We start from the raw sequence: 24,976 nt of genomic DNA on the forward strand, positions 1-24,976 counted from the left end.
GCATGTAACGCCGTCCAATCCCCCCTCCCATTTCCCCACCATAGAAAATGCCTAGCAGAATAATAGAAAGTGGGGCAGGCCTAAGACCCAAAGGAAAAGAGGGCTGCAGACCTGACACCTTCTCCATCTCAGAATGGGTCTCCCCACCCCACCCCTCCATTGGTTCAGGTAGTGCGACAGCTGGGGACACGGGTTGTGTTTCCCTCACCGGCTTCAGCAAACTGCTGTGAAATATCGGGTGCATTTTATCCAGCAATCGGGGTTCCCTGAGCTCCACTGTTACAGGATTAATTACCCGCAGGATGAGGAATGAGCCCAGGAACTTCGGACCCAGTTTTCGACATTTAAATTCTTGCTCAGCAGGTACAGCTCCTCCCCCACCTGGAGCGGCTTCTGTGGTGCCTGCTTTTTATCTGACTGCACATAGGGGAGTCCCCCTGGCCTCCCACATACAACAATGTGGTCCGTGGCAGTACAGGGTTTAACCCCTTCTGGGTGGTGCCTAGTCTTGTCTGTGCACCACCACCACCCTGGACCTCTGGACCTCTGCAGCTTCCCGCAGGGCCATTTTCACTGCACCCCACAGCCCCAGCAGGGTGACCACCCATTCTTGTGGCCCAGTTGGAGTAAGGGTCTCTTGGGGATATTCCAGTACAAGAAGTCTTGTCTGTGCACCACCCAGAAGGGGGTAACCCTGTACTGCCATGGACCGCATGCAATCTCCACAAAGGGTAGAAGATCCGCCCACAGACTGCAAGAGGCCACAGAAGCTCCCCTCTGTGGGGCTTCGCGGTTATGCAGACCGGGAAATGTTTACGTGCCCTTCTATGTCATGTGGCATCCTGGGCCACCAGAATTGTCCTTTGGCTAAATGCGGAGTTTTTGGGAATCCAGCCTGTTTCACGTCGTGGCACCCCCATAATACCTGAGGCCCCAGGAGTCTGGGTATGTTCAATTTACTGCCTTTTCATGCCACCCCGTCCCGGTGGGTGAGCAGGGTCCGGTGCTCCAGGAACCACGAGTGCATTACGAGTTCAGTTTGTAAATGGTGGGTCGATTCATCTGCACTTACGACCGGTCTACAGGCGGTACGTTCTGCAGCCTGTTGTGGTGAGGGGGGAATGATGGCTTGTACTAGGTCCTCCCTGCGACTGTTATATTGCAGCATGTGAGATAACACGTCTGCTAGGAAGTTCCCCCCGTAGCACAAGAAGCCGCCTGGTGTGCTCGGGTCACGTCCTCAAACTGGGCCCCTAGTGCCTCCAGGAAGAGGCCAATGTCCGCTAGTTGGCAGCACTGCCTCCCCTCCTTGCTCTGGTGTAAGGACCACCTCTGCCACTTGCTCCACCCATGCGCCTACATCCGCTGCTGGAGCTGTCCCCTCTGCCATTCTCTCCACTGTTCTCCTGCCACACGGTAGGAAGAGAAAGAAGCAGCCAAAAGGGTTTGGTGGGGAGCCCTGGCTGCCTCTCAACGGTCCAAACTCCGAACCGAAGCCAGTTGTCATGAAAACGCCACACGCTTGTAGGCTAATGGGCTTTATTCAGCTGGACTCTGGCACACAATGAGTTCTAGAAGATGTGCAGATACAGTCTAGATATGAGAAAGATGCCAAATTACAGGGTTTTTACAAAGAATTGATGGAATTAGATAAAATTCTAACAGGAACAGAAGAAAGATTAATAAAGAAAATGTATAATTACTTATTGGGCATAAAATTGGAAGAGGAACAAGCTAAAGAGACAATGATACAGGGTGAAAAGTTTTGGCTATATGATAGAATTGGACAAATGGCAGAAACTGTGGGATAGGAATTACAAATTAACAATGTCAACTGCCTATAAAGAGAATGTGTATAAGATGTTTCACAGATGGCATCTACCACCAGCGAGGTTGGGAAAGATGCTTAAAGACAACTCAGCTAAATGTTGGAAGTGCCACCAAATATCTGGATCTTACTATCGTATGTGGTGGACATGTGGAGAGGCAAAGAAGCATTGGACAAAAATTAAGACATGGTTGGAAGAGATGATACAACAACATATTGAGCTGAAGCCAGACACATTTCTGCTAGGAATTCTGTCTGAAATTTATAATAAAGAGAATATATATTTAATCATTCATGTATTAACCACAGCTAGAATTGTATTTGCACAACATTGGAAAAGGGTAGAGATCCCTATGGATGAGAAAGTGATAAGGAAAATATTAGAATCTGCAGAAATTAACAGATTAACATTACCAGTTAAGGAGAAAAAGCAAAATGAATATTATGTGATTTGGAATGTATTTTACCAATGGTTGGAGAATAAAAAAAGGAGTTTGGAAATAAAGAAAGCTAAAAAAAATAAGTAGATCATACACTTAGATAGAGATATAAATAAGATGAAAACCATTAGTATGTGTATGATGAGAATAATGATGTTTAATGTTAACATGATATTATTACTAGAAGATATTAAGAAGAAAAATAGAGAGTTTTATAACATTTAAATGCTTAATATATTATAATACCAAACTTAGGGAAATAATGTTAATATGAACGTGGAAAGAGGAACGATGTTGCACAGAGATGTTTGTACCCAGACGACACACTGCTTAAGGAATGATGGAAAGTTTATTTTTGTAATTAAAACGTAATAAAATTCTTCAGGAAAAAAAACAATGAGTTCTAGAAGCAGCAAAACAGCCGCCTGTTAGGATGCAAAGTCAGCCGCTCCTCCTCCCAGCAGGCGTTATGCACGTGAGCCACACCCCTCCCCCCCGCGCCCCTTTGCTATCCTCCCCCCTCCCCCCCCCGTCATCGGCCTCGTGTCAGCCTGCCTGACAGGGCTCTGCCCGGGCGGTCCGTGACCCAGAACAGCCGCCTATTGGGCAGAACAGCTGATCATCGCTTGGAATGGCGGCGGCTTTTCCTCACTTCGCCGCGCTTCCCCGCTTTGCGGCCGAGTCCCGTCTCTGTCTCTGTCGATGCTGCAGCCCCCATCACCGGTGCTCTGATGGCTTCCGTCGCTACGGTTCTGGCACACAACCCCTCGGTCGGCAGTGCTCCATCCCGCCCTGTCACGGCAAACCCCGGTGTTCGACACAACCTTTTTGCATTTCCTATTCTAACCTTGTCTTCAACCAAATAAAAAAAGAACCCTTGGTCAACTCTACTGTTCCAGTCAAGTTCACCCTTTATGAGCAGATGCAGCCCAGTAATTTCATTGAGCTCACCACGGCAACTGAGCTCGAACACAGCAGAATTTGTGGCTGGAACAGTAGAGTTGACCAAGCACAAAACTAAACTCTTCCACCTGGCCTGATTGAAGAGAATTCCACACCCAATGAATTCGGGTACTAGAATCAGGATCCTTCTGAGGAGGAGAATGATGGAGAAGACGGGAGATTGCCCACAGCTGCTCCTTAATAAGGAGATAACAAGACAGGTTTAACGAGGCTTTGAGCACATGGGATTAAACATCTTGCTCACGTCTGTGGCCGAGGCTTTTAAAGGACAAAGGTTCGCAAATGTCACTTTCTAATCTTTTCTCATTAGCTGCTTCGAAGTTATTAGCAATCTTTGACGTTTGAAGTTTGAAAATGACTTCAAACCTGAGCGAAGGAACATTTTAATCAGAAACTTAATGTAAAGAATGCAAAATAAAGAGCAAAAGGCTAAATAAGATCACTAAGGGTCCAGATAAAATTGGAACATGAACATGCTTTTGATTTAAACAAAAAATAATAAGATGGAAAACTGGAAATTTGGACTAGAAAAACTAAAGGCACCTAAACATTACAATATAGGGGACACTTAAACTTAACCTACAATAAAAGAACGAAGCAGAATATTTTAACATTGGACATGGTGAATGCCACAACAATAGACTCAGAGGTTAATTGTAATGGCCTCTGTCTTGAGAGATGGGCTGAGTGTGGATGGAAGGGGAACAGGTACTACCAGGTGAGAGGGAAAACTAGATATGGACCTGGATATATAAAAATGATTGGCTACAAGAGTGACAGGGGAAATGGTGAGTTCTAGTCTCTCCTTAGCCATGAAAACTGACCAGGAGATGGGAGTTCTAATCCTCCCTTTGGGAACCCCCTCGCCCTTCCCGCCCCTCCGACCGGTCCCCGCTGATGTTTCCCCGCCGGACCCCCGGCCGCCGAAACCTTCCCCGCAGGAGCCATCCGGAGGCGAGGAGCGGGCGGGGCGGGGCGAGGGGGGTTCCCAGCCCGGCCCTCCGGAGGGGAGGGAATGGGGGAGGGGCTTTTAACCCTGGAGAAGAGTCGGAGGCTGATCGGTCGCCCAGCCATCGCCATGAGGTCAGGTCGCAGCCCCCTCCTCCTCCTCGTCTTGGGGGTCGCCTTTGCCCTGTGGGGACCTCTGCTCTCCTTCCCCACCAGCATCTGTGAGTGGGGCGAGCGCCAGAGGGATGGTGTGCGGGGAGGGGGGCGATGGGATGGCTCGGCCAGAGGGGTCTTCTGTTGCTCGGAGCCCGATTGCCCCCGCACCGTCTGAACCCGGACCCGGGAACAGCGGTCCTCTGATGCCTAGATGGGAGAAGGGGAAGACGGGGGCTAGTGAGGCCAGGCTTTATTTCGGGCGTCCCGGTCTCGGCTCGGCGCTCTTCGGGCTTCGGGAAGGGGGCCCCGACTTCCCAAGGACGCCGCTCACCTCGGAGTCAGCAGCGCACTCCGGACGGCTGTTGGAAATTCCTCTCGAAGGGGCGAGCGGAGCGGGAAGGTCCGGAGTCAGCTCCTCGGGCAAAATCCCGGCGAGAGGGGCCGGCCCGGTGCAGAAGAAAACTGCGATGAACGGAGGGTGCCCGCCTTCCCTCCTTTTCCCCTCCCCGGGCAAACCCTGCCAAAGGGGGTCGAAGCCGCCCGCCCGCCCGCGGGTTATTTTAAGGTTATATTGATCGAGCGAGCGATTGATTGGTTGATTCAATTTCTATGCTGCCCATCACTTCTATAGGGTGATGTATAGGTTATAAAACCAAGTGAAAAATAATTACATTACAGTATAATAACACAATTTTATTAATAACATTAACTATTAACATCCAGGAACAGAGCAGGGTGTGACTAGGCTTGATACAAATATTGATAGAATTAGAGAAGGTAAGAATTTGTATCCTATGTGAGGTCATCTAGTCCACCCTCTAAGGAGCGCAGGAGGCTCCCTGGCAGATGCTCCCCCCTCCCCACAACTCCGTTCAAACCCTCCCATAAAAGGAGAGCTCACAGCTTCTGGATGGTGTCCAGGTCAGAGTCAAAGAGCTGTTACAATGCGGAAAGCTTTCCCCAACTTCATCTCCGTCCTTATTGCTGAAACCTTTGTTGTTCTGTCTCGGTTCTGTCTCCCTCCCTAGGCAGCTCAGGAGGGGCAAACCAGGCCAGATCTGACCACTCACCCGTTCCATTCAGGTGGTCCAGTAAGGGGCTGTGTGAGCTGATTTAGAAAACCACTTGGAGTTTTAACGGCTCTTTCTGTGCATGAAATGAACCACCAACTCTCCAAATCAAAGATTAATATATTTGGGTTGGGAATTGTATTTAGAAACCTGATTCAGTTTGGAGACTCAATTGAATCTCATTGGAATTGAAGTTCCAATTCTACACATTGGTTTTTTTTCTGCATTTCTGCGTGATCGGGGGGGGGGGGGGGGGCATGACAGTTACATACTGAAGACAATTGAGGGGCTGCCACAAAGAAGAGGGGGTCCACCTATTCTCCAGGGCACCTGAGGGTAGAACAAGAAGCAATGGGTGGAAACTAATCAAGGAGAAAAGCAACTTAGAACTGAGGAGAAATTTCCTGACAGTTAGAACAATTAATCAGTGGAACAGAATTTGCCGCCAGAAGTTGTGAATGCTCCAACACTGGAGGATTTGAAAAAGAGATTGGACTGGTCTAATGGTCTAGGGTCTCCTGCCTGGGGAGGGGGTTGGACTAGAAGACCTCCGAGGTCCCTTGCAGCCCATAGATTCTATGGGGTGCAGCACCAACATTCTGGTGTGATGTTTCCCATTGCTTCTTCAGGGCTTCAGGCTCACTGAGATTCAGCTAAAATATGAAATTCAGCCCAGGAGCCAGAGGGATCAAGAGACATTCGTGAAGCCCCAAGGCTCCAGGTGCAAATTCTGTTGGGGGGGGGGTCTCCAACCTGGGCAACTTTAAGACTTGTGGATCCAAGTCCCAGAAATCCCCAGCCTCTATTCGGGGGCTGCTCTATCCCCACACAAACACCCCAGAGCAACAACAACTGAGCCAAGTTTGGAGTTTCCTGAATCTTGTCTCTTTCCAGCCGAAATAGACTGCAGCAGCATCCCCAACTATATTCCCTGGTGCAGGGTCCCCCAAGTATGTTTTTTCTACAACGTCACCGCCAAGAGTTGCGAGCGTTACGTTGACTTTGGCTGCGGCAGGAACACAAACAGCTACGAGTCCCTGACGGGATGCCAGGAATACTGTGAAGAGGCTGGTGAGCCCGGCTGTTGGGCAGGGAGGGGGAGGGGCTAATGGCCCCTGAGAAAGGGGCAGGGGCCATGGGGGGCCATGGGGGGGGCAGTATGAGGAGCAGCAGGGGTCTTAGGGAGGAGGGGTCTCCTGAGCCCTGGTGGGAAAAGGCCCAACCCAGCTACATGCCCCTTCTAGACCTTTTGGGGAGGGGTCTGCCCTTGCATGATGCAGCCCCCCTTGCTTGGTTCTCCTTTGGTGCAGCTGATCTCTGAAGCCAGTAGAGGGTGGGGGGAGGCTTCCCTCTTTCCTGCGCCTCCTCTCCCCCCCCCCACTGTCTCTGATGGGGCTGCATGAGCCCCAACTGAGAAGCCCCCCCTTTTCCTCACCCACCACGGCAGCCCTCCTGGGGGAGGGGGGAGGGGCTGGGGTCCTGGAGGGACTGGGACTCAAGCCAGGGGGGGCTGCATGGGGCTTCACCGGCCATTGGCCTGAACCCAGGGCCCTGCTGGCCAGCAGCAGAGTCTGAGGCTTCCTTTCAAGAGGGGGTGGGCCGAAGGGCAGGGGGTCCCCTGACACAGGCAGGAAGGCAGGGAACACTTGGGGGGTGGGGGCGAAGGGAAGAGTCCGGACTGAATATGCAAAATGACAGATTTGCTCTGTTTGTACACATCTAATCCTAACCCTAAAACCATCTGGAAGGGAGGGGTGGGTGTCCCCCCACTTCTGCTCCCTTCATGCTCTGCACAGCAGGAGCTCCTGCCTCCCCCCCCCCTTCCATGGGGCGCCTGCCTGAAAGGAAGCCAAAAATATGCAAATCCAGGAAAGGGGGAGGGCTTGCGGGGAGGGGAGGCCAGAGAGAGTCCCCTGTCCCTCCCTCCCTCCCTCCCGCCCTCCCTCCCTTTTAAAACATCTATAGAGCTGCCCACCTATTGCCAACCTCCATCCCCTCCTTCTGCCCTGCAGATTACTGCCAGGAGCCTCCCGAGGAGGGTCCTTGCAATGACAAAACGTACCGCTGGTTTTACGACCCAGAGACCAAAGAATGCAAGACGTTTATTTTCGGGGGCTGCGGGGGGAACCGCAACAACTTCATCGAAAAGTGGACCTGCCGGGTGGTTTGCCGCCATAAAGGTGAGTGTGTGGTGCTGTGGGGGAGGGGAGGCTGAAGGGTGAGGAAGCCACGTGGGAAGGGAGCAGAAGGTCCTGCATTCACGCCTTGAGGGCTGGGTGGAAAAAAGAGGAAGGGGGAAAGGACCCCCCTGCTCCACCCTCAAGCCAGGTGGGGTCCCTTCGCCCTTAAGCCCACCCCAGAAGAGAAGGGCCCCGTCCCCCAGGAAAGGGGGCTGGAGTACCTCCAAATATAGTGTCAGATTTTGTGCAGCACTTCCAACCAGCAGAGAAGTAAATGAACTTCAGCAGGATTCAATTATATATAAGAAGCTTCTTTATATGCAATATAAAGAATTCAGCATACAATTTATTTTACTTATTTATTTCATCAAGCATGAATTATGGTAGATAACAGAGATAAGTATAAACATGATTATGAATACATGAAATGAATATGAATAAATAAATAAATATTTATTATTATTATACAAGGGAACATTAGGAGAGGGGCGGTAGGTACACTGGTGCGCTTATGCACGCCCCCTTAAAGACCTCTGAGGAAGGGGGTGAGGTTGACAGTAGACAGTCTAAGGTTAACGTTTTGGGGGTTTGGGGAAGAAACCACAGAGTCAGGTAGAGCATTCCAGTCACTGACAACTCGGTTACTGAAGTCATATATTCTGCAGTCAAGTTTGGAGCAGTTTACCTTGAGTTTGTATCTATTGTGTGCGCTTGTGTGTTGTTGTGATTGAAGCTGAAGTAGTCATTGACAGGTAGGATGTTGTAGCAGATCATGTTATGTACTACATTTAAGGTCAGATCGAAGACGGCAAAGTTCTAAGTTGTCTAAGGCCAAAATTTCAAGCCTGTTGCCATTTGGGATCCTGTTGTGAGCAGAGGAGCAGAGGACTCTTCTCCTGAAATATCTCTGGACTCGCTTGGTTGTATTAATGTCCGATATGCAGTGTGGATTCCAGGCAGACGAGCTGTATTCGAGAATTGGTCTAGCAAAAGTTTTGTATACCCTAATTTGCAGTTCAATATTACTGGAGAAGAAGGGGGGGGGCTCTCCAATGGCTGTGGAGGGAGGGAGGGAGGGAGGGAGGGCCAGGGAGCCCCCCCCTCCTGCAGCCGCCCAAGGAAGACGGTTCCTGAGGCCTCCTTCCCTTTCCAGGGTCTCCCTGATGACTCCGTGGATGGAAGCTCCACCTGCTTTGCGCTGAATTGAAAGAGAGGATGAGACCAGGCGCAGGAAGCCTCCAGGCGCCTTCCAAAGGGAGGGAATTCTGGAATAAACGATTGCCCGAAGGAGACGGTGCTCCCAGATGCTGTGTCTTTATTTTTTTTTCACATTTTTTTTATTTTTGAACATAAAAGACAACATTAAAAAATGTTCATCCATTACATATAGCATGTTGTTTGGTTACAAGTGCTTTTGCATCCATATTTTCAATTACATATACAATCACAGTTTTTCCATCCAATATAGCCAAAAATCTCACTTTCATTGTGCAGCATATGTTCAATTACGATTAATATTTCTTTCTTTTCAATAAGCTTAATTCTCTTGCATTCTTGATTGTCTGCTTAACAACTACGTACCTTTATGCAATCATTGTCTCATTTTAAATATTTTTACAGTATAAAAGAATTTACCAAGTGTTTATGTTTATATATCTTTCACTACTTTCAACAGGATATCTTTATAGTATGCACTTAGTTATATATTATATTACCAATCTTCTATCAAATGTACATTGGTTCATTTATTATCTTTATCCTTCATTTTATAACAAAAATTTCTAAATTATTCATATATATGTCAGTGTTTCATTGTATTATTGTTAGTCTAACAAGATTATTATGTTTTTGCTTTTCTCCTTCAATTAAAACATTGTATCATTATTAGTCTATTGAACAACATTATTGTATTCTCACTTTTCTCTTTCAACTGAAACATAAGTAAAACATTTTTCATGTCCAGGTTCTTTTTTCCAGCCACTGATAAAACAAATCCCATATCTTATAAAATTGCTCGTCTTCTTGTTCTCTAATTTCAAATGTCAATTTGCTCATTTCAGCGCACTCCATTATCTTTCAAATAACTTCTTCCTGTTTTGGCATCATTTCGTTTTTCCAGTTTTTTGCAAATACGATTCTAGCTGCTGTTAAAACGTTTAGAATCAAATATTTTAAGTCTTTGTTGTAAATTTCTGGTATGATTCCCAGTAAAAAGATCTCTGGTTTAAGGTCTATGTGTTTTTGTATCATTTTCTCCAACCACATGTGGATTTTAGTCCAGTATCTTTTAGCTTCAATACAAGTTCACCACATGCGTTAGTATGAACCCGGTATCCGATGACATTTCCAACACTTCTCCAATTTATTCTTGGACATTCTTGCAATTCTCGTTGGGGATAGATGCCACCTGTAAAACATCTTATACAAATTTTCTCTATATGCAGTTGACATTGTCATTTTATAATTTTGAGACCACCGTTTCTGCCATTTTTCTAAATCTATCCCATACCCAAAGTTTCTCCCCCAAGCTATCATGGTTTCTTTAACTTGTTCCTCTTGAAATTTAATCTCTAATAAATATTCGTATAGTTTTTTAATTACTTTTTCATCAGTACCATCCCAACAATAAATCATGACCCTCTACATTCAATAATCTGGATTTTTTTAGTGTTACCCACTCCTTAATCCACATCAGGTTTGCTGCTTGATAATATAACTCCCAGTCAGGTAGGCCCAGTCCTCTTCTTATTCAAGCATCTTGTAGCAATTTAAGTTTTATTCTTGCTTTTTTCCCTTGCCAAATAAACTTCAAGACTATTTTATTTAGGTCTTCAAAAAAGCCCTTGCCTAATCTAATTGGAATTGTCTGGAACAGATATAAAATTCTGGGTAAAATGTTCATTTTAATTGTAGAGATTCTTCCTAACATTGATAGTTGCAGATTTTGCCATTTCATCAAATCAGTCGCAATTTGTTGTTTTAATCTAATATAATTATCCTCCTTAAGAGTGCTACATCTAGCTGATAAGTATATCCCCAAATATTTAACCTTACTTGTGGTTTGAATCTGCAAAGCTTCTTCCAACTCTTTCTTTCGTCTTAATGGTATGTTCTTTGTCAAAATCTTTGTTTTGCCTTTATTTATTTTCAAGCCTGCTACTTTTCCATACTGCTCTATTCTTTCCAACAGTTTGGGTGCTGTCTCAAATGGTTCTTCAAGAATAAATACCAAATCATCTGCAAATGCTTGTAGCTTGTATTCTTCTTTTTTAATTTTCATTCCTTTTATTTCTTCTTCTTCTCTAATCTTTCTATTTAAGACTTCTAATGTTAAGACAAAAAGTAACAGTGATAATGGGCAACCTTGTCTCGTACCTTTCTTTATTTCAATAGAATCTGTCAATTCTCCATTTACCATTATCTTTGCAGTTTGTTTGTGATATACCATTTGTATAGTTTGGATAAATTTCTTACCAAAATTCATCTGTTCCAATTGTGAAAACATGAATTGCCAATTCACATTGTCAAAGCCTTCTGTGCGTCAAGAAACATCAAAGCCATTTGCTTTTCAGGATGGGCCTCGTAGCAGTGACGTGCGGTGAGGTTTATGGCTGGTGAGGCTGGTGACGTCATCAGGAAGGTGGGGAATGGGACCATGTGTGCTGGAGGCGGAGGCTGCCTCAGCCTCCAGCACATGTGATCCCATTCCCCGCCTTCCTGAGCGTGCTCCGCCGGCTCGCGCTCCGCAGTCCTCGAAAGCGACTGGGGAACGACGAGAACCTTCCCCCAGTCGCTTTCGTTGCTTCGTCATCTGGGAGCGCCGACAACATTTCTGCCTCCGCAGCTCGCGGACGGACGGAGGTAGCCAGAGCGACGCCGAGGCGGTCCGGGCGGACGAAAGAGAGAGAGAGAGAGCGATGGAGGATCAGGCTGCCTGATCCTCGGTTGCTCGCCCGCCGGACTGCCTCGGCCCACTCTGGCTACCTCCGTCCGTCCGCGAGCTGCGGAGGCAGAAATGTTGTCGGCGCTCCCAGATGACGAAGCAACGAAAGCGACTGGGGGAAGGTTCTCGTCGTTCCCCAGTCACTTTTGTGGCTTCGTTATCTGGGAGCGCCGACAACATTTCTGCCTCCGCAGCTTCCGGGCGCGGCCGGATGGATGTATATAATAATATATACTATATATATATATATATAGTATATAATATTATATACTATTATTTCATGAAGAGAGGTGAGGCTCTGCCTCCCCTGCCTCCCCTGACCACACGTCCCTGCCTCGTAGTATTCCAAAGTGTTCAAAATCATTCTCATATTATCTTTAATTTGTCTCTTTGGTAAAAAAAAACCATTTTGATCAGAGTGGATAAAGCTATTTAAATACTTCTTGAGTCTATCTGCTAATATAGATGCAAATAACTTGTAATCTGAATTTAATAAAGATATTGGTTTATAATTCTTGGTTAGCGTTAGATCTGTCTCCTCTTTGGGTAGCAATACTGTCAGGGGAAAAAACGCCTGAGATCTGAGATCAATGGATCGGGCTGATTCCCTTCCGCATATCTTTTGAGATATAAAAAAATAAAATAAAATAAAAGTCTTTGACAAGTATTCTAATTAATAAACAAACTTTAATAATAAAATAAAACAGAAAGTTAACTAAATTGTTACATTTTGATAATGAAAAACTCCGGTTGCCAAGTTGGCAGCCGAACAAAAAAGAAAGGAATTCTGGAATGTGTAACGCATGCGCAATAAATCACTTTCAGATAAGAACTTTTATGACCTGCGCAATAACTCTTTCTTAGTTTAACTCTTGAATGTCAGTTCATGCCTAGCAAACTTTTTAACATCGTGACAAATACGATATATGCTTCTGACCATGATTTAGGTAGTCTGCTCTCTGATATCACTTCATTCATGACTTCTAAAAGAGGGAGAGACAAGATTTCTTCAAATATTTTGTAGAATTCCACCGGAAATCCATCTGGACCTGGGGCTTTTCCATTATTTTGTTTTTTGAGTGCTTCCGTTAGCTCCATCATTGTTATTTTACTTTCCAGCATTATTCTAGTTTCATCTGGTATCTGGGGAAGATTAGCATCCTGTAAATATTTTTTAACTCCCCCCTCTTCCATTTTATCTTGTTGATACAGCTTAGCATAGTAGTCTTGTATAATTTTCTTTTTCCCAGCATTTCCATAATGAATTTGTCCTTGCTCGTCTCTTAATTGGAATATTTTCTTTGCCTCTGTCTCTTTTTTCAATTTATATGCCAACCATCTGTCTGGTTTATTTGCATTTTCAAAGTAATTCTGTTTAGTGCCTCTGATTTTTTGTGACAGTTCTTCCTTTTCCAGTAGATCTATTTTATGTTTGATTGTATCCATTTTTATTTTAACATCTTTTTTGTGGCGATCTCTGTAACTCTTTTTCAAGTTTTTTATAGTCATTGTCTAGAGCTTTATGCGTTTGTCTTTTCTTTAGGTTTCTCTTCCTTGTATAGTCTATTATCAGGCCTCTAATAACAGCCTTCATTGTGTCCCAAAGGTTCTGCATTGATGTATCTTCTTTTCTATTTTCTTTAAAGAAGAAAGCCAATTCTTTTTCCATTTTCTGTATAAAATCTTTTTCTTTCAGTATGATATTATTTAATGTCCATCTAGATCTTATCCTTTGGCCATTCCATTTAATTGTGATTGGATTATGATCCGCCCATGTGCTTGCTTCAATCTCAATTTCTTGTACATTACAAATCAATTCTGTTGAGGCCCATATCATATCAATTCTGGAAAATGATGAATGTCTATTTGAATAAAAAGTATATTGTTCTTTTGTAGTATTTCTTTCTCTCCATATGTCTTTTAAGTTTATTTCATCTATCATCCTAAAGAAGGATTTCAGAAGCAGTTTTCTATTTAACTTTGTTGTTTTGTGTGTTTTATAATCCATGTTCTAGTTTACAAATGAATTTGTTTCAACACTACAACCTCTTTGCCTTTGTATTCTAGTTTTCTATCTCCCATTTTCGGTAATATTTGTAGTTTGATTGCTTTCTTGGTAAATCTTACATGGACTTCCCTTGGAAGAGCATTTCTCATTGTGTATCTTGTATATACTCGAAATGCTTCATCTATACCATCCATCATCTTCTCTTGGGATATCTCTAAAACATTTGTCAATATCTCAGATATTATCTGTACTAAGTTCTCTCCTCTTTCTTCTTCTATGTTTTGAAATCTTTAAAAAAATTCAGACCTATCCATCTCCCATGCTAATATTCCACTGCTCTCCCTTTCAACATCGCTCACTCTGCTATCTAACTCCTCAACTTTCTTTTCTTCTTGTTGAACTTTTTCTTCAATTTTTTGAACTCTATTTTCATATCCAGTTTTGCATATCTTCCATTTTCCTTCCATTTTAGCAACTTTTTGTTCTATTTTTTTGGGTTGCTGCTCTATGTTCTCAGTCTTCTTTACAATGGTATCTAATTTTCATCCTTACTATCAGCTCCTGCTTGTAATTTCTGTATCGCTTGCATAATTGAATCTAAAGTTATTCCCTTCTCCTTTTCTTGTTGAAGCATCGACTGTATTGATCTTTGACCTCCTGCTGGTGAGGAGGCAGGGGTTGTTGTTGTGGAACCAACAGGTGTTGTTTTTCTACTCATCTTGTAATTTTTTTTTCTTCTACAATCTAGTCCAGTTAATATCACTAAAATTTAAAATTTAAACATCAACTTATGGGGGTAAAAGTTTATAGGTAAAGTAGAGGGGGAGAAAAAAAAGAAAAAAAGAAAAAGGGGGGGAGAAAAAAATAAAGCTCTTTCCCTTAAAAAGAAAAGTGAGAAAGAGAAATGGGAGAGAAAGGAGAGCTTTAATTGGTAAACTGATATCCGCCGGTTTTCTCTCTAGTCAGCCTTATTTTAAGTTAAGTTTCCAAATTCAGGGTCTTCTCTTTCCCATAGAAAAAAGGGTTTAAAAACTCTCACCAACACGACATGCTTCTCTCCTGCGCTTATGTGTAGGGGCTGTCAGCAGCTTCAGCAGCCTGGTGGCTGATTTGCGATCGCTGGCAAAGGGGGCTTTTTCCGGATCACCAGAGACTTTGCGAATGTCTCCGGGACCACTGGATCTTCCCCTACCTTTCACCGTCTCTTCGGGACGGCTTAGACTCAGATTGAGTCATCCAGATGATCCGAATTAGACGGCTATTCCAGAGAAATTGGAACAGACATCTTCTCGCTGCGACATCAGCCTCCACCCCGATGCTGTCTGTGTCTTTCATGGGAGTCTCTTCACCATTAAAGGACGGAATGTGCCAGATCTGCCAGGCACATCTATGGGGGCCTCCATGCATCTGAATCTATAGAAATTGAACCGATGGATAAATAAATAAATACATCCACTGGCCACAGACCTGGCACACCTTGCTGGGTGCCCACCTGGCTGCTCTCCTTCCTCCTTGCCAGGCATACAGGGGAGCGTGTGCCAGTCCTACCCACCCAAGGAGCCAGCACAGACATTGGGGAGGGGTGGCTTCTGGGGTGTCTCCCCCTCTCCAGACAGAAGCTGCCCACCTATTTTCTCAGCTTAAGGCCTCCCCTTTCATATCCAGTGCCTGGAGTCTCACACCTCCCTCAAACCAGACAGTGAATCAACCTGTTTTTCTGTATTCACACCACACACAAACTAACCACAGAGCAACACACAAAGCCACAAAAACTAATTGAGGTTAGGAGCCCCCATATTTGTCCAGCTGTGGGATGCAATGGCCGAGAAGCCCCCAACCTTCCAATTAGACCAGGATGGCCAAGGATTAAGTGGAGAGAAGCTGAATTTAAAAAAAAAACATTTTTGGTGGCTCCAGATCAAGTGGGGGCCATCCTGGGAGGCCATGTCTTATTAATGGCTTAGAAGGTGGGCAAGGGGGTCTCAGAGCCACAGAGGGCACCAGAAGGGCCACACACAGTTTGAAAGGGGGTTGGTGGAAGGGCTGCTGTGCAGGACAAAATGCAGCCCACTCCCATCCAGAGGTCTGCACAGAGCCTCTAAACGTTAAGGGGGGCTTCAGCTTCAAAGAATGGATTTCATAAAACATTTTTTGCAAGCTTGGCCTGAAGCATGGAAAAAGGTCTGAGTAGAACAGAGCTGGAAGAGACCTTGGAGGTCTTCTAGTCAACCCCCTGCTCAAGCAGGAGAACTGATGTCTAAACTCTTCTAAAAACCTCCATTGATGGAGCACCCATTACTTCTGGAGGCAATACCTTCCACTGGTCACTTGTTCCCACCGTAGGGAAATTTCTGCTTAGTTCCAGGTTGCTTCTCTCCTTGATTAGTTTCCATCCGTTGCTTCTCACCCTGCCTTCAGTTGCTTTGCATAATAGATTGATCCCCATTTCTTTGGGGCAGCCCCTCAAATATTGGATGACTGCTATCATTTCCTCCCCCGTCCTTCTTTTCTCTGCAGTAGTCAAACCTCTCAAACTAAATCAAAGGAGCTGATCCTACATGTCCCTTTGTGACCATAATTTAAGAACGAATCAAAGCAGAGCAGCTGGAGAGAAGGACAGGGACTTCATTAGATATTTTTATTCTAACTTTATTACATTATAAGGAACTCAGGGTGGTGAACTCACAGTCTCCTGGTTTCTAGCCTGCTGCTTTAACTACTAGGCCTCACTGCCTCTCTCTTGTTTGAAGAGTTCAGCATCATCAGCTAACAAAGAACCTCACAAGGAAGCAGAAATCTCCTCCTTGGAGAGGGTGGAGGGGGCAGGGTTCCTGGGTGAGCCAGTTCAGAGGACAGCAGGATGGGACTTGAACTCATCACTCCTTGCAGCTCCTGTCCCTCCAGGAGACCGGGGGGGGGGAAGGACTTCCGTGGGGACAGAATACCAGAGTCGGAAGGGGCCTTGGGGGTCTCCAGAGCCAGCAGAAAAAGCCTCTGACCCTGGAACCCCTTCCTGAGGGGGTGGGAAGACCAAGATGGACCCCCAGCACACCCACAACGAGAACCACACAACCTCTTACAGCAACAAAGCCAGCACTCCCCACCCCCACCAAGATTTATAGAAAGACGACAGCTCCGACCACGCCTTACTCGCACAAGCACGAAGCCGAAGGCACCAGCTGAAGATGGCAAGTGGGACCTCGCTGAAACGTTGCCAAGACAATCTCAATCTTACACGGGAAAAGACCAGAATACGCCAAAACCTGCATACCTACCCCGTGAAAATCTACAAAAAGAAGTAAGATTGAGAGTATCTTGGCGACGTTTCAACGAGGTCCCACTCGTCATCTTCAGGCTGGTGCCTTCGGCTTTGTGCTGTGCAAGCAAAGCGTTATTGGAGCTGCCGTCTTATATCTAAGCCAGAGTTTGGGTTTGTGTTCAGATTTATCTAAGGCGTTGGTTTCAAAATGTTCCATGTATAGGTTTGCGATGACGGGTGAGAGGGGTGATCCCATAGATGCTCCTTCTATCTGTTTGTATCTTTCTCCATTGTGGGTGAAGTATGTTTTGGTTAGGCAGTGGTTGGTCAGATCTAGGATGTGGTTAGGGGGGGTTGTACGAAACAGCCAACTAATTTGCAAACATCAACTCCATCAGCTAATCAAGATGTTACAACACAGCCAATTAATCCACTTACAGCAACAAAGCCAGCACTCCACACCCATCCACCAAGATTTACAGAAAGACGACAGCTCCGATCACGCTTTGCTCACACAAGCAAGAAGCTGAAGGCACCAGCCTGAAGATGGAGTCGGACCTCGTCGAAATGTCGCCAAGATACTCTCAACTTTACATGGGAAAAGACCCGAATATGCCAAGACCTGCATATATCACCATCTTCAGGCTGGTGCCTTCGGCTTCGTGCTTGTGCGAGCAAAGCGTGATCAGAGCTGTCATCTTTCTATAAATATTGGGGGGGGGTGGAGTGCTGGCTTTGTTGCTGTAAGCAGATTGGTTGGCTGTGTTGTAACATCTTGATTAGTTACAATACAATAATACAATAGTAGAGTTGGAAGGGACCTTGGAGGTCTTCTAGTCCAACCCCCCGTTTCAGACAGATGGCTATCCAACATCTTCTTAAAGACTTCCAATGTTGGGGCATTCACAACTTCTGGGGGCAAGCTGTTCCACTGATTAATTGTTCTCACTGTCAGGAAATTTCTCCTCAGTTCTAAGTTGCTTCTCTCCTTGATTAGTTTCCACCCATTGCTTCTTGTTCTACCCTCAGGTGCTTTGGAGAATAGTTTGACTCCCTCTTCTTTGTGGCAACCTCTGAGATATTGGAACAATGCTATCATGTCTCCCCTAGTCCTTCTTTCTCTTAAGCTAAACATACCCAGTTCCTGCAACCGTTCTTCATATGTTTTAGTCTCCAGTCCCCTAATCATCTTTGTTGCTCTTCTCTGCACTCTTTCTAGAGTTTCCACATCTTTTTTACATCGTGGCGACCAGAACTGAATGCAGTATTCCAAGTGTGGCCTTACCAAGGCATTATAAAGTGGTATTAACACTTCACGTGATCTTGATTCTATCCCTCTGTTGATGCAGCCTAGAACTGTGTTGGCTTTTTTGGCAGCTGCTGCACACTGCTGGCTCATATTTAAATGGTTGTCCACTAGGACTCCAAAATCCCTTTCACAGTTACTACTACTGACAAAATATCACCTATACCAGTGATGGCGAACCTATGGCACGCATGCCACAGGTGGCACGCGGAGCCATTTGTCAGGGCACGCGAGGCGCTGCCCTGTTAGCTGGCCAGCGCGCATGCGAGCACTGGCCATCTGAGTTCACCCTTTTTTAAAGCCATTTTTCGCCCTCCCCAGGCTCCAGAGGCTTTATAGGAGCCTGGGGAGGGCGAAAACAGCATGTAAAAATGGGAGGGGGAGCGCCTGTAGTGCATGCATGTGCACTGGGGGCCGCACATTGCATTATGGGTGCGGCACGCCCGCACATGACCCCCCTGCGCTCCCCCCACTTATGGCACGCGAGCCAAAAAAGGTTCGCCATCGCTGACCTATACTGTAACTGTGCATTCCATTTTTGTTGCCTAAATGTAGAACCTTACTCTTTTCACCATTGAATTTCATTTTATTAGATAGTGCCCAATGTTCAAGTTTGTCAAGATCCTTCTGTATCTTAAGCCTGTCTTCTGGAGTGTTGGCTATTCCTGCCAGCTTGGTGTCATCTGCAAATTTGATGAGTTCCCCATTTATTCCCTCATCCAAATCATTGATGAAGATGTTGAAGAGTACTGGGCCTAAAACAGAGCCTTGGGGTACTCCACTGCATACCTCCCTCCATGTAGATGCAGTTCCATTGAGAACTACACGTTGAGTGCGGTTGGTCAGCCAGTTACGAATCCATCTGGTGGTGATGCTGTCTAACCCACATTCTTCTACTTTATCTAGTAGTAGGTTATGGTCTACCTTATCAAAAGCCTTACTGAAGTCCAAGTAAACTATATCAACGGCATTCCTCTGGTCCACTAATTTTGTCACATTATCAAAGAATGCAATAAGATTAGTCTGGCATGATCTGTTTTTGACAAATCCATGTTGGCTTTTGGCTATTACTTTGTTTGCTTCTAGGTGTTCGCAAATTCGTTGCTTGATTATTTTTTCCAGAATCTTTCCTGGTATTGAGGTTAGGCTGATAGGTCTGTAGTTTCCTGGATCTAATTTTTTCCCTTTTTTGAAGATGGGAACCACATCAGCTCTTTTCCAGTCCTCTGGTAGTTCCACGGTGTTCCAGGATCTCAGTTCCAGTTGACGGAGTTGACGTTTGCAGATTAGTCGGCTGTTTTATACAACCCTCCCTAAGCACATCCTAGATCTGACCAACCACTGCCTAACCAAAACATACTGCATCCACAATGGACAAAGATACAAACAGATAGAAAGAGCACCTATGGGATCACCCCTCTCACCCGTCATCGCAAACCTATACATGGAACATTTTGAAACCAACGCCTTAGATAAATCTGAACACAAACCCAAACTCTGGCTTAGATGTGTAGATGACACTTTTGTAATTGGGCCACATGGGAAGGAAAACTGGACAACTTCCTCACATATCTCAACAGCCTACGCCCCAAAATACAATTTACTATGGAAATAGAAGCTAACAACCAACTTCCCTTTCTGGACGTCCTAATCTAGTCTTTTCCTGTGTAAGATTGAGATTGTCTTGGCAACATTTCAGCGAGGTCCCACTCGCCATCTTCAGGCTGGTGTTTTCGGCTTCATGCTTGTGTGAGAAAGGTGTGGTCAGAGCTGTCGACTTTCCTGGAAAAAACCACCAAATCCAAAATAAAAGCCTCTCCATCAGTGAAGAGATCCAGCAAAGAATCATCCCCAGAGAGAAATCATCCAGATGCCCCAAACTCTATGGACTCCCCAAGATACACAAAGAAGGAACACCACTCAGACCCATAGTCAGCTCCATAGGCTCACCTCTACAGAATCTTGCCAAATTCCTCGCCAAACAACTCCAACCCTATGCAGAATCCATCACCTCACACGTACAAAACTCACTCCACTTCATGGAAACAATAAAGAAACAAAACCTACAACCCAGCGACCTACTCGTCAGTTTTGATGTCATATCCCTCTTCACCCAAGTGCCCATAAAAGAAGCCTTGACAGCCATCCAGAAAAAACACAACCCCCCTAAACACATCCTGGACCTGACCAACCACTGCCTAACCAACACATACTTCATCCTCAATGGACAAAGATACAAACAGATAAGGGGGAGGAGCCGAAGTCACGATGAGACGATGTGCGATTTCAATGCCCTGAGATCGCAGTCGATACTTTTGCCACTGGTTGGTCCAAACGGACCTAAACCGTCCCGCAGAGACGGTGAACAGGAAGAATACGTCTTGCTGATCTCAGGGACATCGCAAAGTCCCTGATTGATCCAAGAGAAGATCTTCAAGCCGGCGACAAAAATCCAGCCATTAGGCTGATGAAGTCGGGGCGGCTCCAAAACGGAAGGATACGGAAAGAGAAAGTGTTTCCAGCTGGTGAGGAATTTTTAAAGTGACTGCCTATAAAAAACTTAAAATTAATTTAAATTGGAGAACAGAAGAAATAAGTGGTGGAATTAAATTTGGAATGGTTTTGGACAGTGGGTTATCTTACTTTTTAAATACTATCTTCACAGATGGAACTTATGCAAGCCTTTTAAAACGAATGGATTAGGTTTCCTTCTTCTATTTTTTTATTTTTTTTTACTATTCTTTGTAATCTATGGACTAAAATTCTCCCCTTTCATTACTGTGGGTGTTTTTCCAACTCATTTAAGAATCAGACTTTTTTTTAACTTGAAATACAAAAAAGATACAAAAAGAAACAAAGAAAATTGCAACATTGGAACAATAACACTGTTACTCGGAGGCTGGAGGTTTGTGTATTGGAAACGAAACACTTTTATTTTTTTTCACTGACTATCCTGGCTTGGCACTTCAAGGTCTCACAGCTTGTTTATAGAGAGTGATAAGAAGAAAAGCACACAGATGTTCCTTTGAAGTATATTTTTAACCAGAGAAAGGTGAAATGTTATTGTGAATCTATGCTTAATCCTGTTAAAAACTTCTAAGCTAGAGCAGCAGTGTTTGTTAGCTGGAGATAATGGCACAATTTCAACAGCAGAAAGAAGTTTTAAGTCTGCAAAAGATACTCTCAGAAATACAGAAATTATCAGATACACGTGAGAGGATAGCGAAGTTGTAAGACTTAGTGCACCTAACAGCAAAATATAATGAAGAAGTTGAAGATGTTAATCAAATGGAAAAAGTGGCGGTTAAAATCCTAAAAATCGAAGAGGAAAATGAATATAAAGAAATTAAAATTGCTGATATTTATGGTGATTGGTTTGTCTCTGAAAATGGAAAGAGTAGAATACTGAAAGAGGAATTAAATGGAGGGGAAATCTACCCCAGATGGCAAGATACAGAAGAAGGGAAAACAAAAGAATTTATGGATTTAAAGAGAGAAATTTTATTAGCAATATCATTGATAACACTACCAACAATCAAAGATAAGCTGATTAAGGAAATAGAAGAAGGGCATCAAAATTACATGAGAGATTTTATAAGCAAAGAGTTGCTAAGAGGAGTCCATACAAAGTTGATTAAGGAGATGATTAGAGGACTGACACCACAAATGACAGAAGATATGAGACTATTTTGCTACTGGAAAGACACAGGTTGATAGATGGAAGAGTATAATTTAAAACTAGTAAAACTTAGTGAAATTTAGTGACAATAGATATAGTTAAATAAATAATTGATAATGATAATAATGTATACAATGTGTAGTGTTATGATAAGTAATAACTGGATATGAATATTGATTCATATCAATATGAATGGTACCATGAAAGGAAGATTAGAAACCCTTTTGGATTATATATAAAGGTTAATAAAAAAAGAATTAATTTAGATTCAGTTAAGTCTTGATTATTAGGGGGGGAAATGATATGATACAGGATATAGTCAAATAAAGGAGGGATAATGATAACAATGTATATATATGTATGGGTACAACATAAGGAAATGGGATGTAAATTGTCAACAGTGATTTGGAAAGAAAGATTAGAAAACTTTGTTATTAAATATTATGGATGTTTAGCTAGAATAGGAAATAAGGATTTAGTGTTATTGGAAGATTTTAGAAATAGTAAATGAAATGCCAGTATGTGGTTATGTATTAAAACTTGGTATATTTTATGATGAAGGACGTTTAAACAATTATAGTCAAATGAAAATGGAGGTATGATGATGGTAACATGTATAAATATCTGAGTTAAAATACTTGAGTTAATATGAATTACGTTTGTTGACTGTGGAAGAGATGCACGTAAGCCTTTTTGTAACCAACAGGTACACTTTCTACAGTACGTAAAGAAAGATGTGTTGTGTTTGTTTTGAAAATTTAAAAAAAACTTTTATAAAAAAAGATACAAACAGATAGAAGGAGCACCCATGGGATCACCCCCTCACCCGTCATTGCAAACTTATACATGGAACATTTTAAAACCAGCGCCTTAGATAAATCTGAACACAAACACAAACTCTGGCTTAGATATGTTGATGACACTTTCGTGATTTGGCCACATGGGAAAGAAAAACTGGACAACTTCCTCACACATCTCAACAGCCTACACCCCAAAATACAATTCACCATGGGAATAGAAGCAAACAACCAACTTCCCTTACTGGACATTCTAATCTACAAAAAACCCAATGGCTCCCTAGGACACACCATCTTACCGGAAAAAAACACACACCAACCGCTACTTAAACGCACAATCCCATCACCACCCTGCACAGATCAACTCTCTAGCCAAGACCCTCATCTCCAGAACTAAACGCCTAGCTGACAAAGACCACCTGAAAACTGAATTACACACTCTCACAAACATATTAATCTCCAACGGATTTCAAAGAAAAACAATTACCAACCTAATCCAAAGGGAGACTTCCCCCAAAAACTGAGACACAGAACAGGACAATGGCATCGCCCTCCTCCCTTACATCAAAGGCACCACAGATAAAATCAGCAAAATTCTCCACAAACACAATATCAAGACAGCCTTCAACACTGACCCAAAAATAGCCAACATCTTAAGAAACCCCAAAGACAAAATCCAGCTAGAAAACCAAGGACTCTATGAAATACCATGCAAAATCTGCCCTGCAACATACATAGGACAAACGAACAGAATAAATGCACACATCGCAGAACACAAGAACGCAGTAAGAAAAGAAGAAAAAACTTCCTTCCTTTTCCATCACCTTAAAGCTACAGGACATGAAATTAATTTTGAAGGAACCAGGTTAATCTCCAAAACTGAACACTTCAACAAGAGAATAATTATGGAAGCTATCGAAATAGAGAAACACCCCCACAACATGACGATACCTCCCGCCTACCAGACATCTGGAAACCAGCCCTAGTCAACAAATGAGCCCCACCTACCACCCAGGCGGTTACAACACGAAACAACAACGGACACACAGCCAGCACCAATCAGCACCAATCTACCAATCATGATACAATATATATACATACACACACAAATTTATTCAACACCATATAAATATATACATCAATTTATTTTGAAAATAATAAGTTTTCTTTGTGGCAGCCCCTCAAATACCGGAAAACTGCTACCATGTCACCCCTGGTCCTTCTTTTCTCTAAAACAGCAACACCCAATTCCTGCAGCACTTTGGTATTTCCTAGTCTAACCTTGTCTTCAACCAAATAAAAAAAGAACCCTTGGTCAACTCTACTGTTCCAGTCAAGTTCACCCTTTATGAGCAGATGCAGCCCATTAATTTCATTGAGCTCACCACGGCAACTGAGCTCGAACACAGCAGAATTTGTGGCTGGAACAGTAGAGTTGACCAAGCAGAAAACTAAACTCTTCCGCCTGGCCTGATTGAAGAGAATTCCACACCCAATGAATTCGGGTACTAGAATCAGGATCCTTCTGAGGAGGAGAATGATGGAGAAGACGGGAGATTGCCCACAGCTGCTCCTTGATAAGGAGATAACAAGACAGAGGTTTAACGAGGCTTTGAGCACATGGGATTAAACATCTTGCACATATCTGTGGCCGAGGCTTTTAAAGAATACTCAGTTTACAAATTTGAAAATGCCTTCAAACCTGAGCGAAGGAACATTTTAATCAGAAACTTAACAATGTAAAGAATCCAAAATAAAGAGCAAAAGGCTAAAGAAGATCACTAAGGGTCCAGATAAAATTGCAACATTACAATTTAGGGGACACTTAAACTTAACCTACAACAAAAGAATGAAACAAGATATTTTAACATTGGACATGGGGAATGTCACATTCTGAAGAATAATTTTAATGGCCTCTGCCTTGAGAGACGGGCTGTGCGTGGATGACTTCATGGAAGAGGAGCAGGTACTACCAGGTAAGGTGGAAAATTAGATACGGACCTGGATATAAAAATGATTGGCTACAAGAATGACAGGGAAAAAGAGCTTACACTGGACATACAAGATCTCTTAATCATTAAAAGGGATATACAAACGCTAAATTTGGAGAATTTCGGATAATTTTCTGTATTGGAATTACAAAACGGGCTTGTTAAAGATTTGAAATTTTTTTCTGAGGGGCAAAAAGAAATGGAAAAAAATTAAATTCTGCAACATTATTTGAAGAGACCAAAGATCAAGATTGTTAGAATTGAAAACCAGGGAAGAAAGGAGGAAACCGTGAGTTCTAGTCTCTCAGCCTGACAATGGCTGGGTGACTTTCAGCCAATCACCAGGAGATGGGAGTTCTAGTCCTCCCTTTGGGAAGCCACGGAGCCCTCCCCGCCCCTCCGACCAAA

The 24,976-nt window shown here is 43.9% G+C and overlaps 1 protein-coding gene across 1 annotated transcript; it reads left to right on the top strand.

Annotated features, from left to right (window-relative positions):
* Window positions 1-4,275: 4,275 nt before the first annotated feature.
* On the top strand, window positions 4,276-9,802 carry LOC309389589 (BPTI/Kunitz domain-containing protein-like). The gene is made up of 4 exons (XM_081948141.1): window positions 4,276-4,400; window positions 6,300-6,476; window positions 7,418-7,585; window positions 8,739-9,802. Exons 1-4 carry the CDS (start codon window positions 4,310-4,312, stop codon window positions 8,747-8,749), a joined length of 447 nt encoding a protein of 148 aa, XP_081804267.1. The 5' UTR covers window positions 4,276-4,309; the 3' UTR covers window positions 8,750-9,802.
* Window positions 9,803-24,976: the final 15,174 nt, after the last annotated feature.

The sequence above is a fragment of the Natrix helvetica genome (assembly GCF_964273705.1).
Source record: "Natrix helvetica genome assembly, chromosome: 3".
NCBI classification, from domain to species: Eukaryota; Metazoa; Chordata; class Lepidosauria; order Squamata; family Natricidae; genus Natrix; species Natrix helvetica.

What these genes read in the sequence shown, in the direction of transcription:
- LOC309389589 (XM_081948141.1), top strand. Translation starts at nt 4,310, where the DNA reads ATGAGGTCAGGTCGCAGCCCCCTCCTCCTCCTCGTCTTGGGGGTCGCC. An exon ending in CTCCTTCCCCACCAGCATCT is followed by an intron (nt 4,401 to 6,299) that starts GTGAGTGGGGCG and finishes GTCTCTTTCCAG; the next exon opens with CCGAAATAGACTGCAGCAGC. An exon ending in GGAATACTGTGAAGAGGCTG is followed by an intron (nt 6,477 to 7,417) that starts GTGAGCCCGGCT and finishes TCTGCCCTGCAG; the next exon opens with ATTACTGCCAGGAGCCTCCC.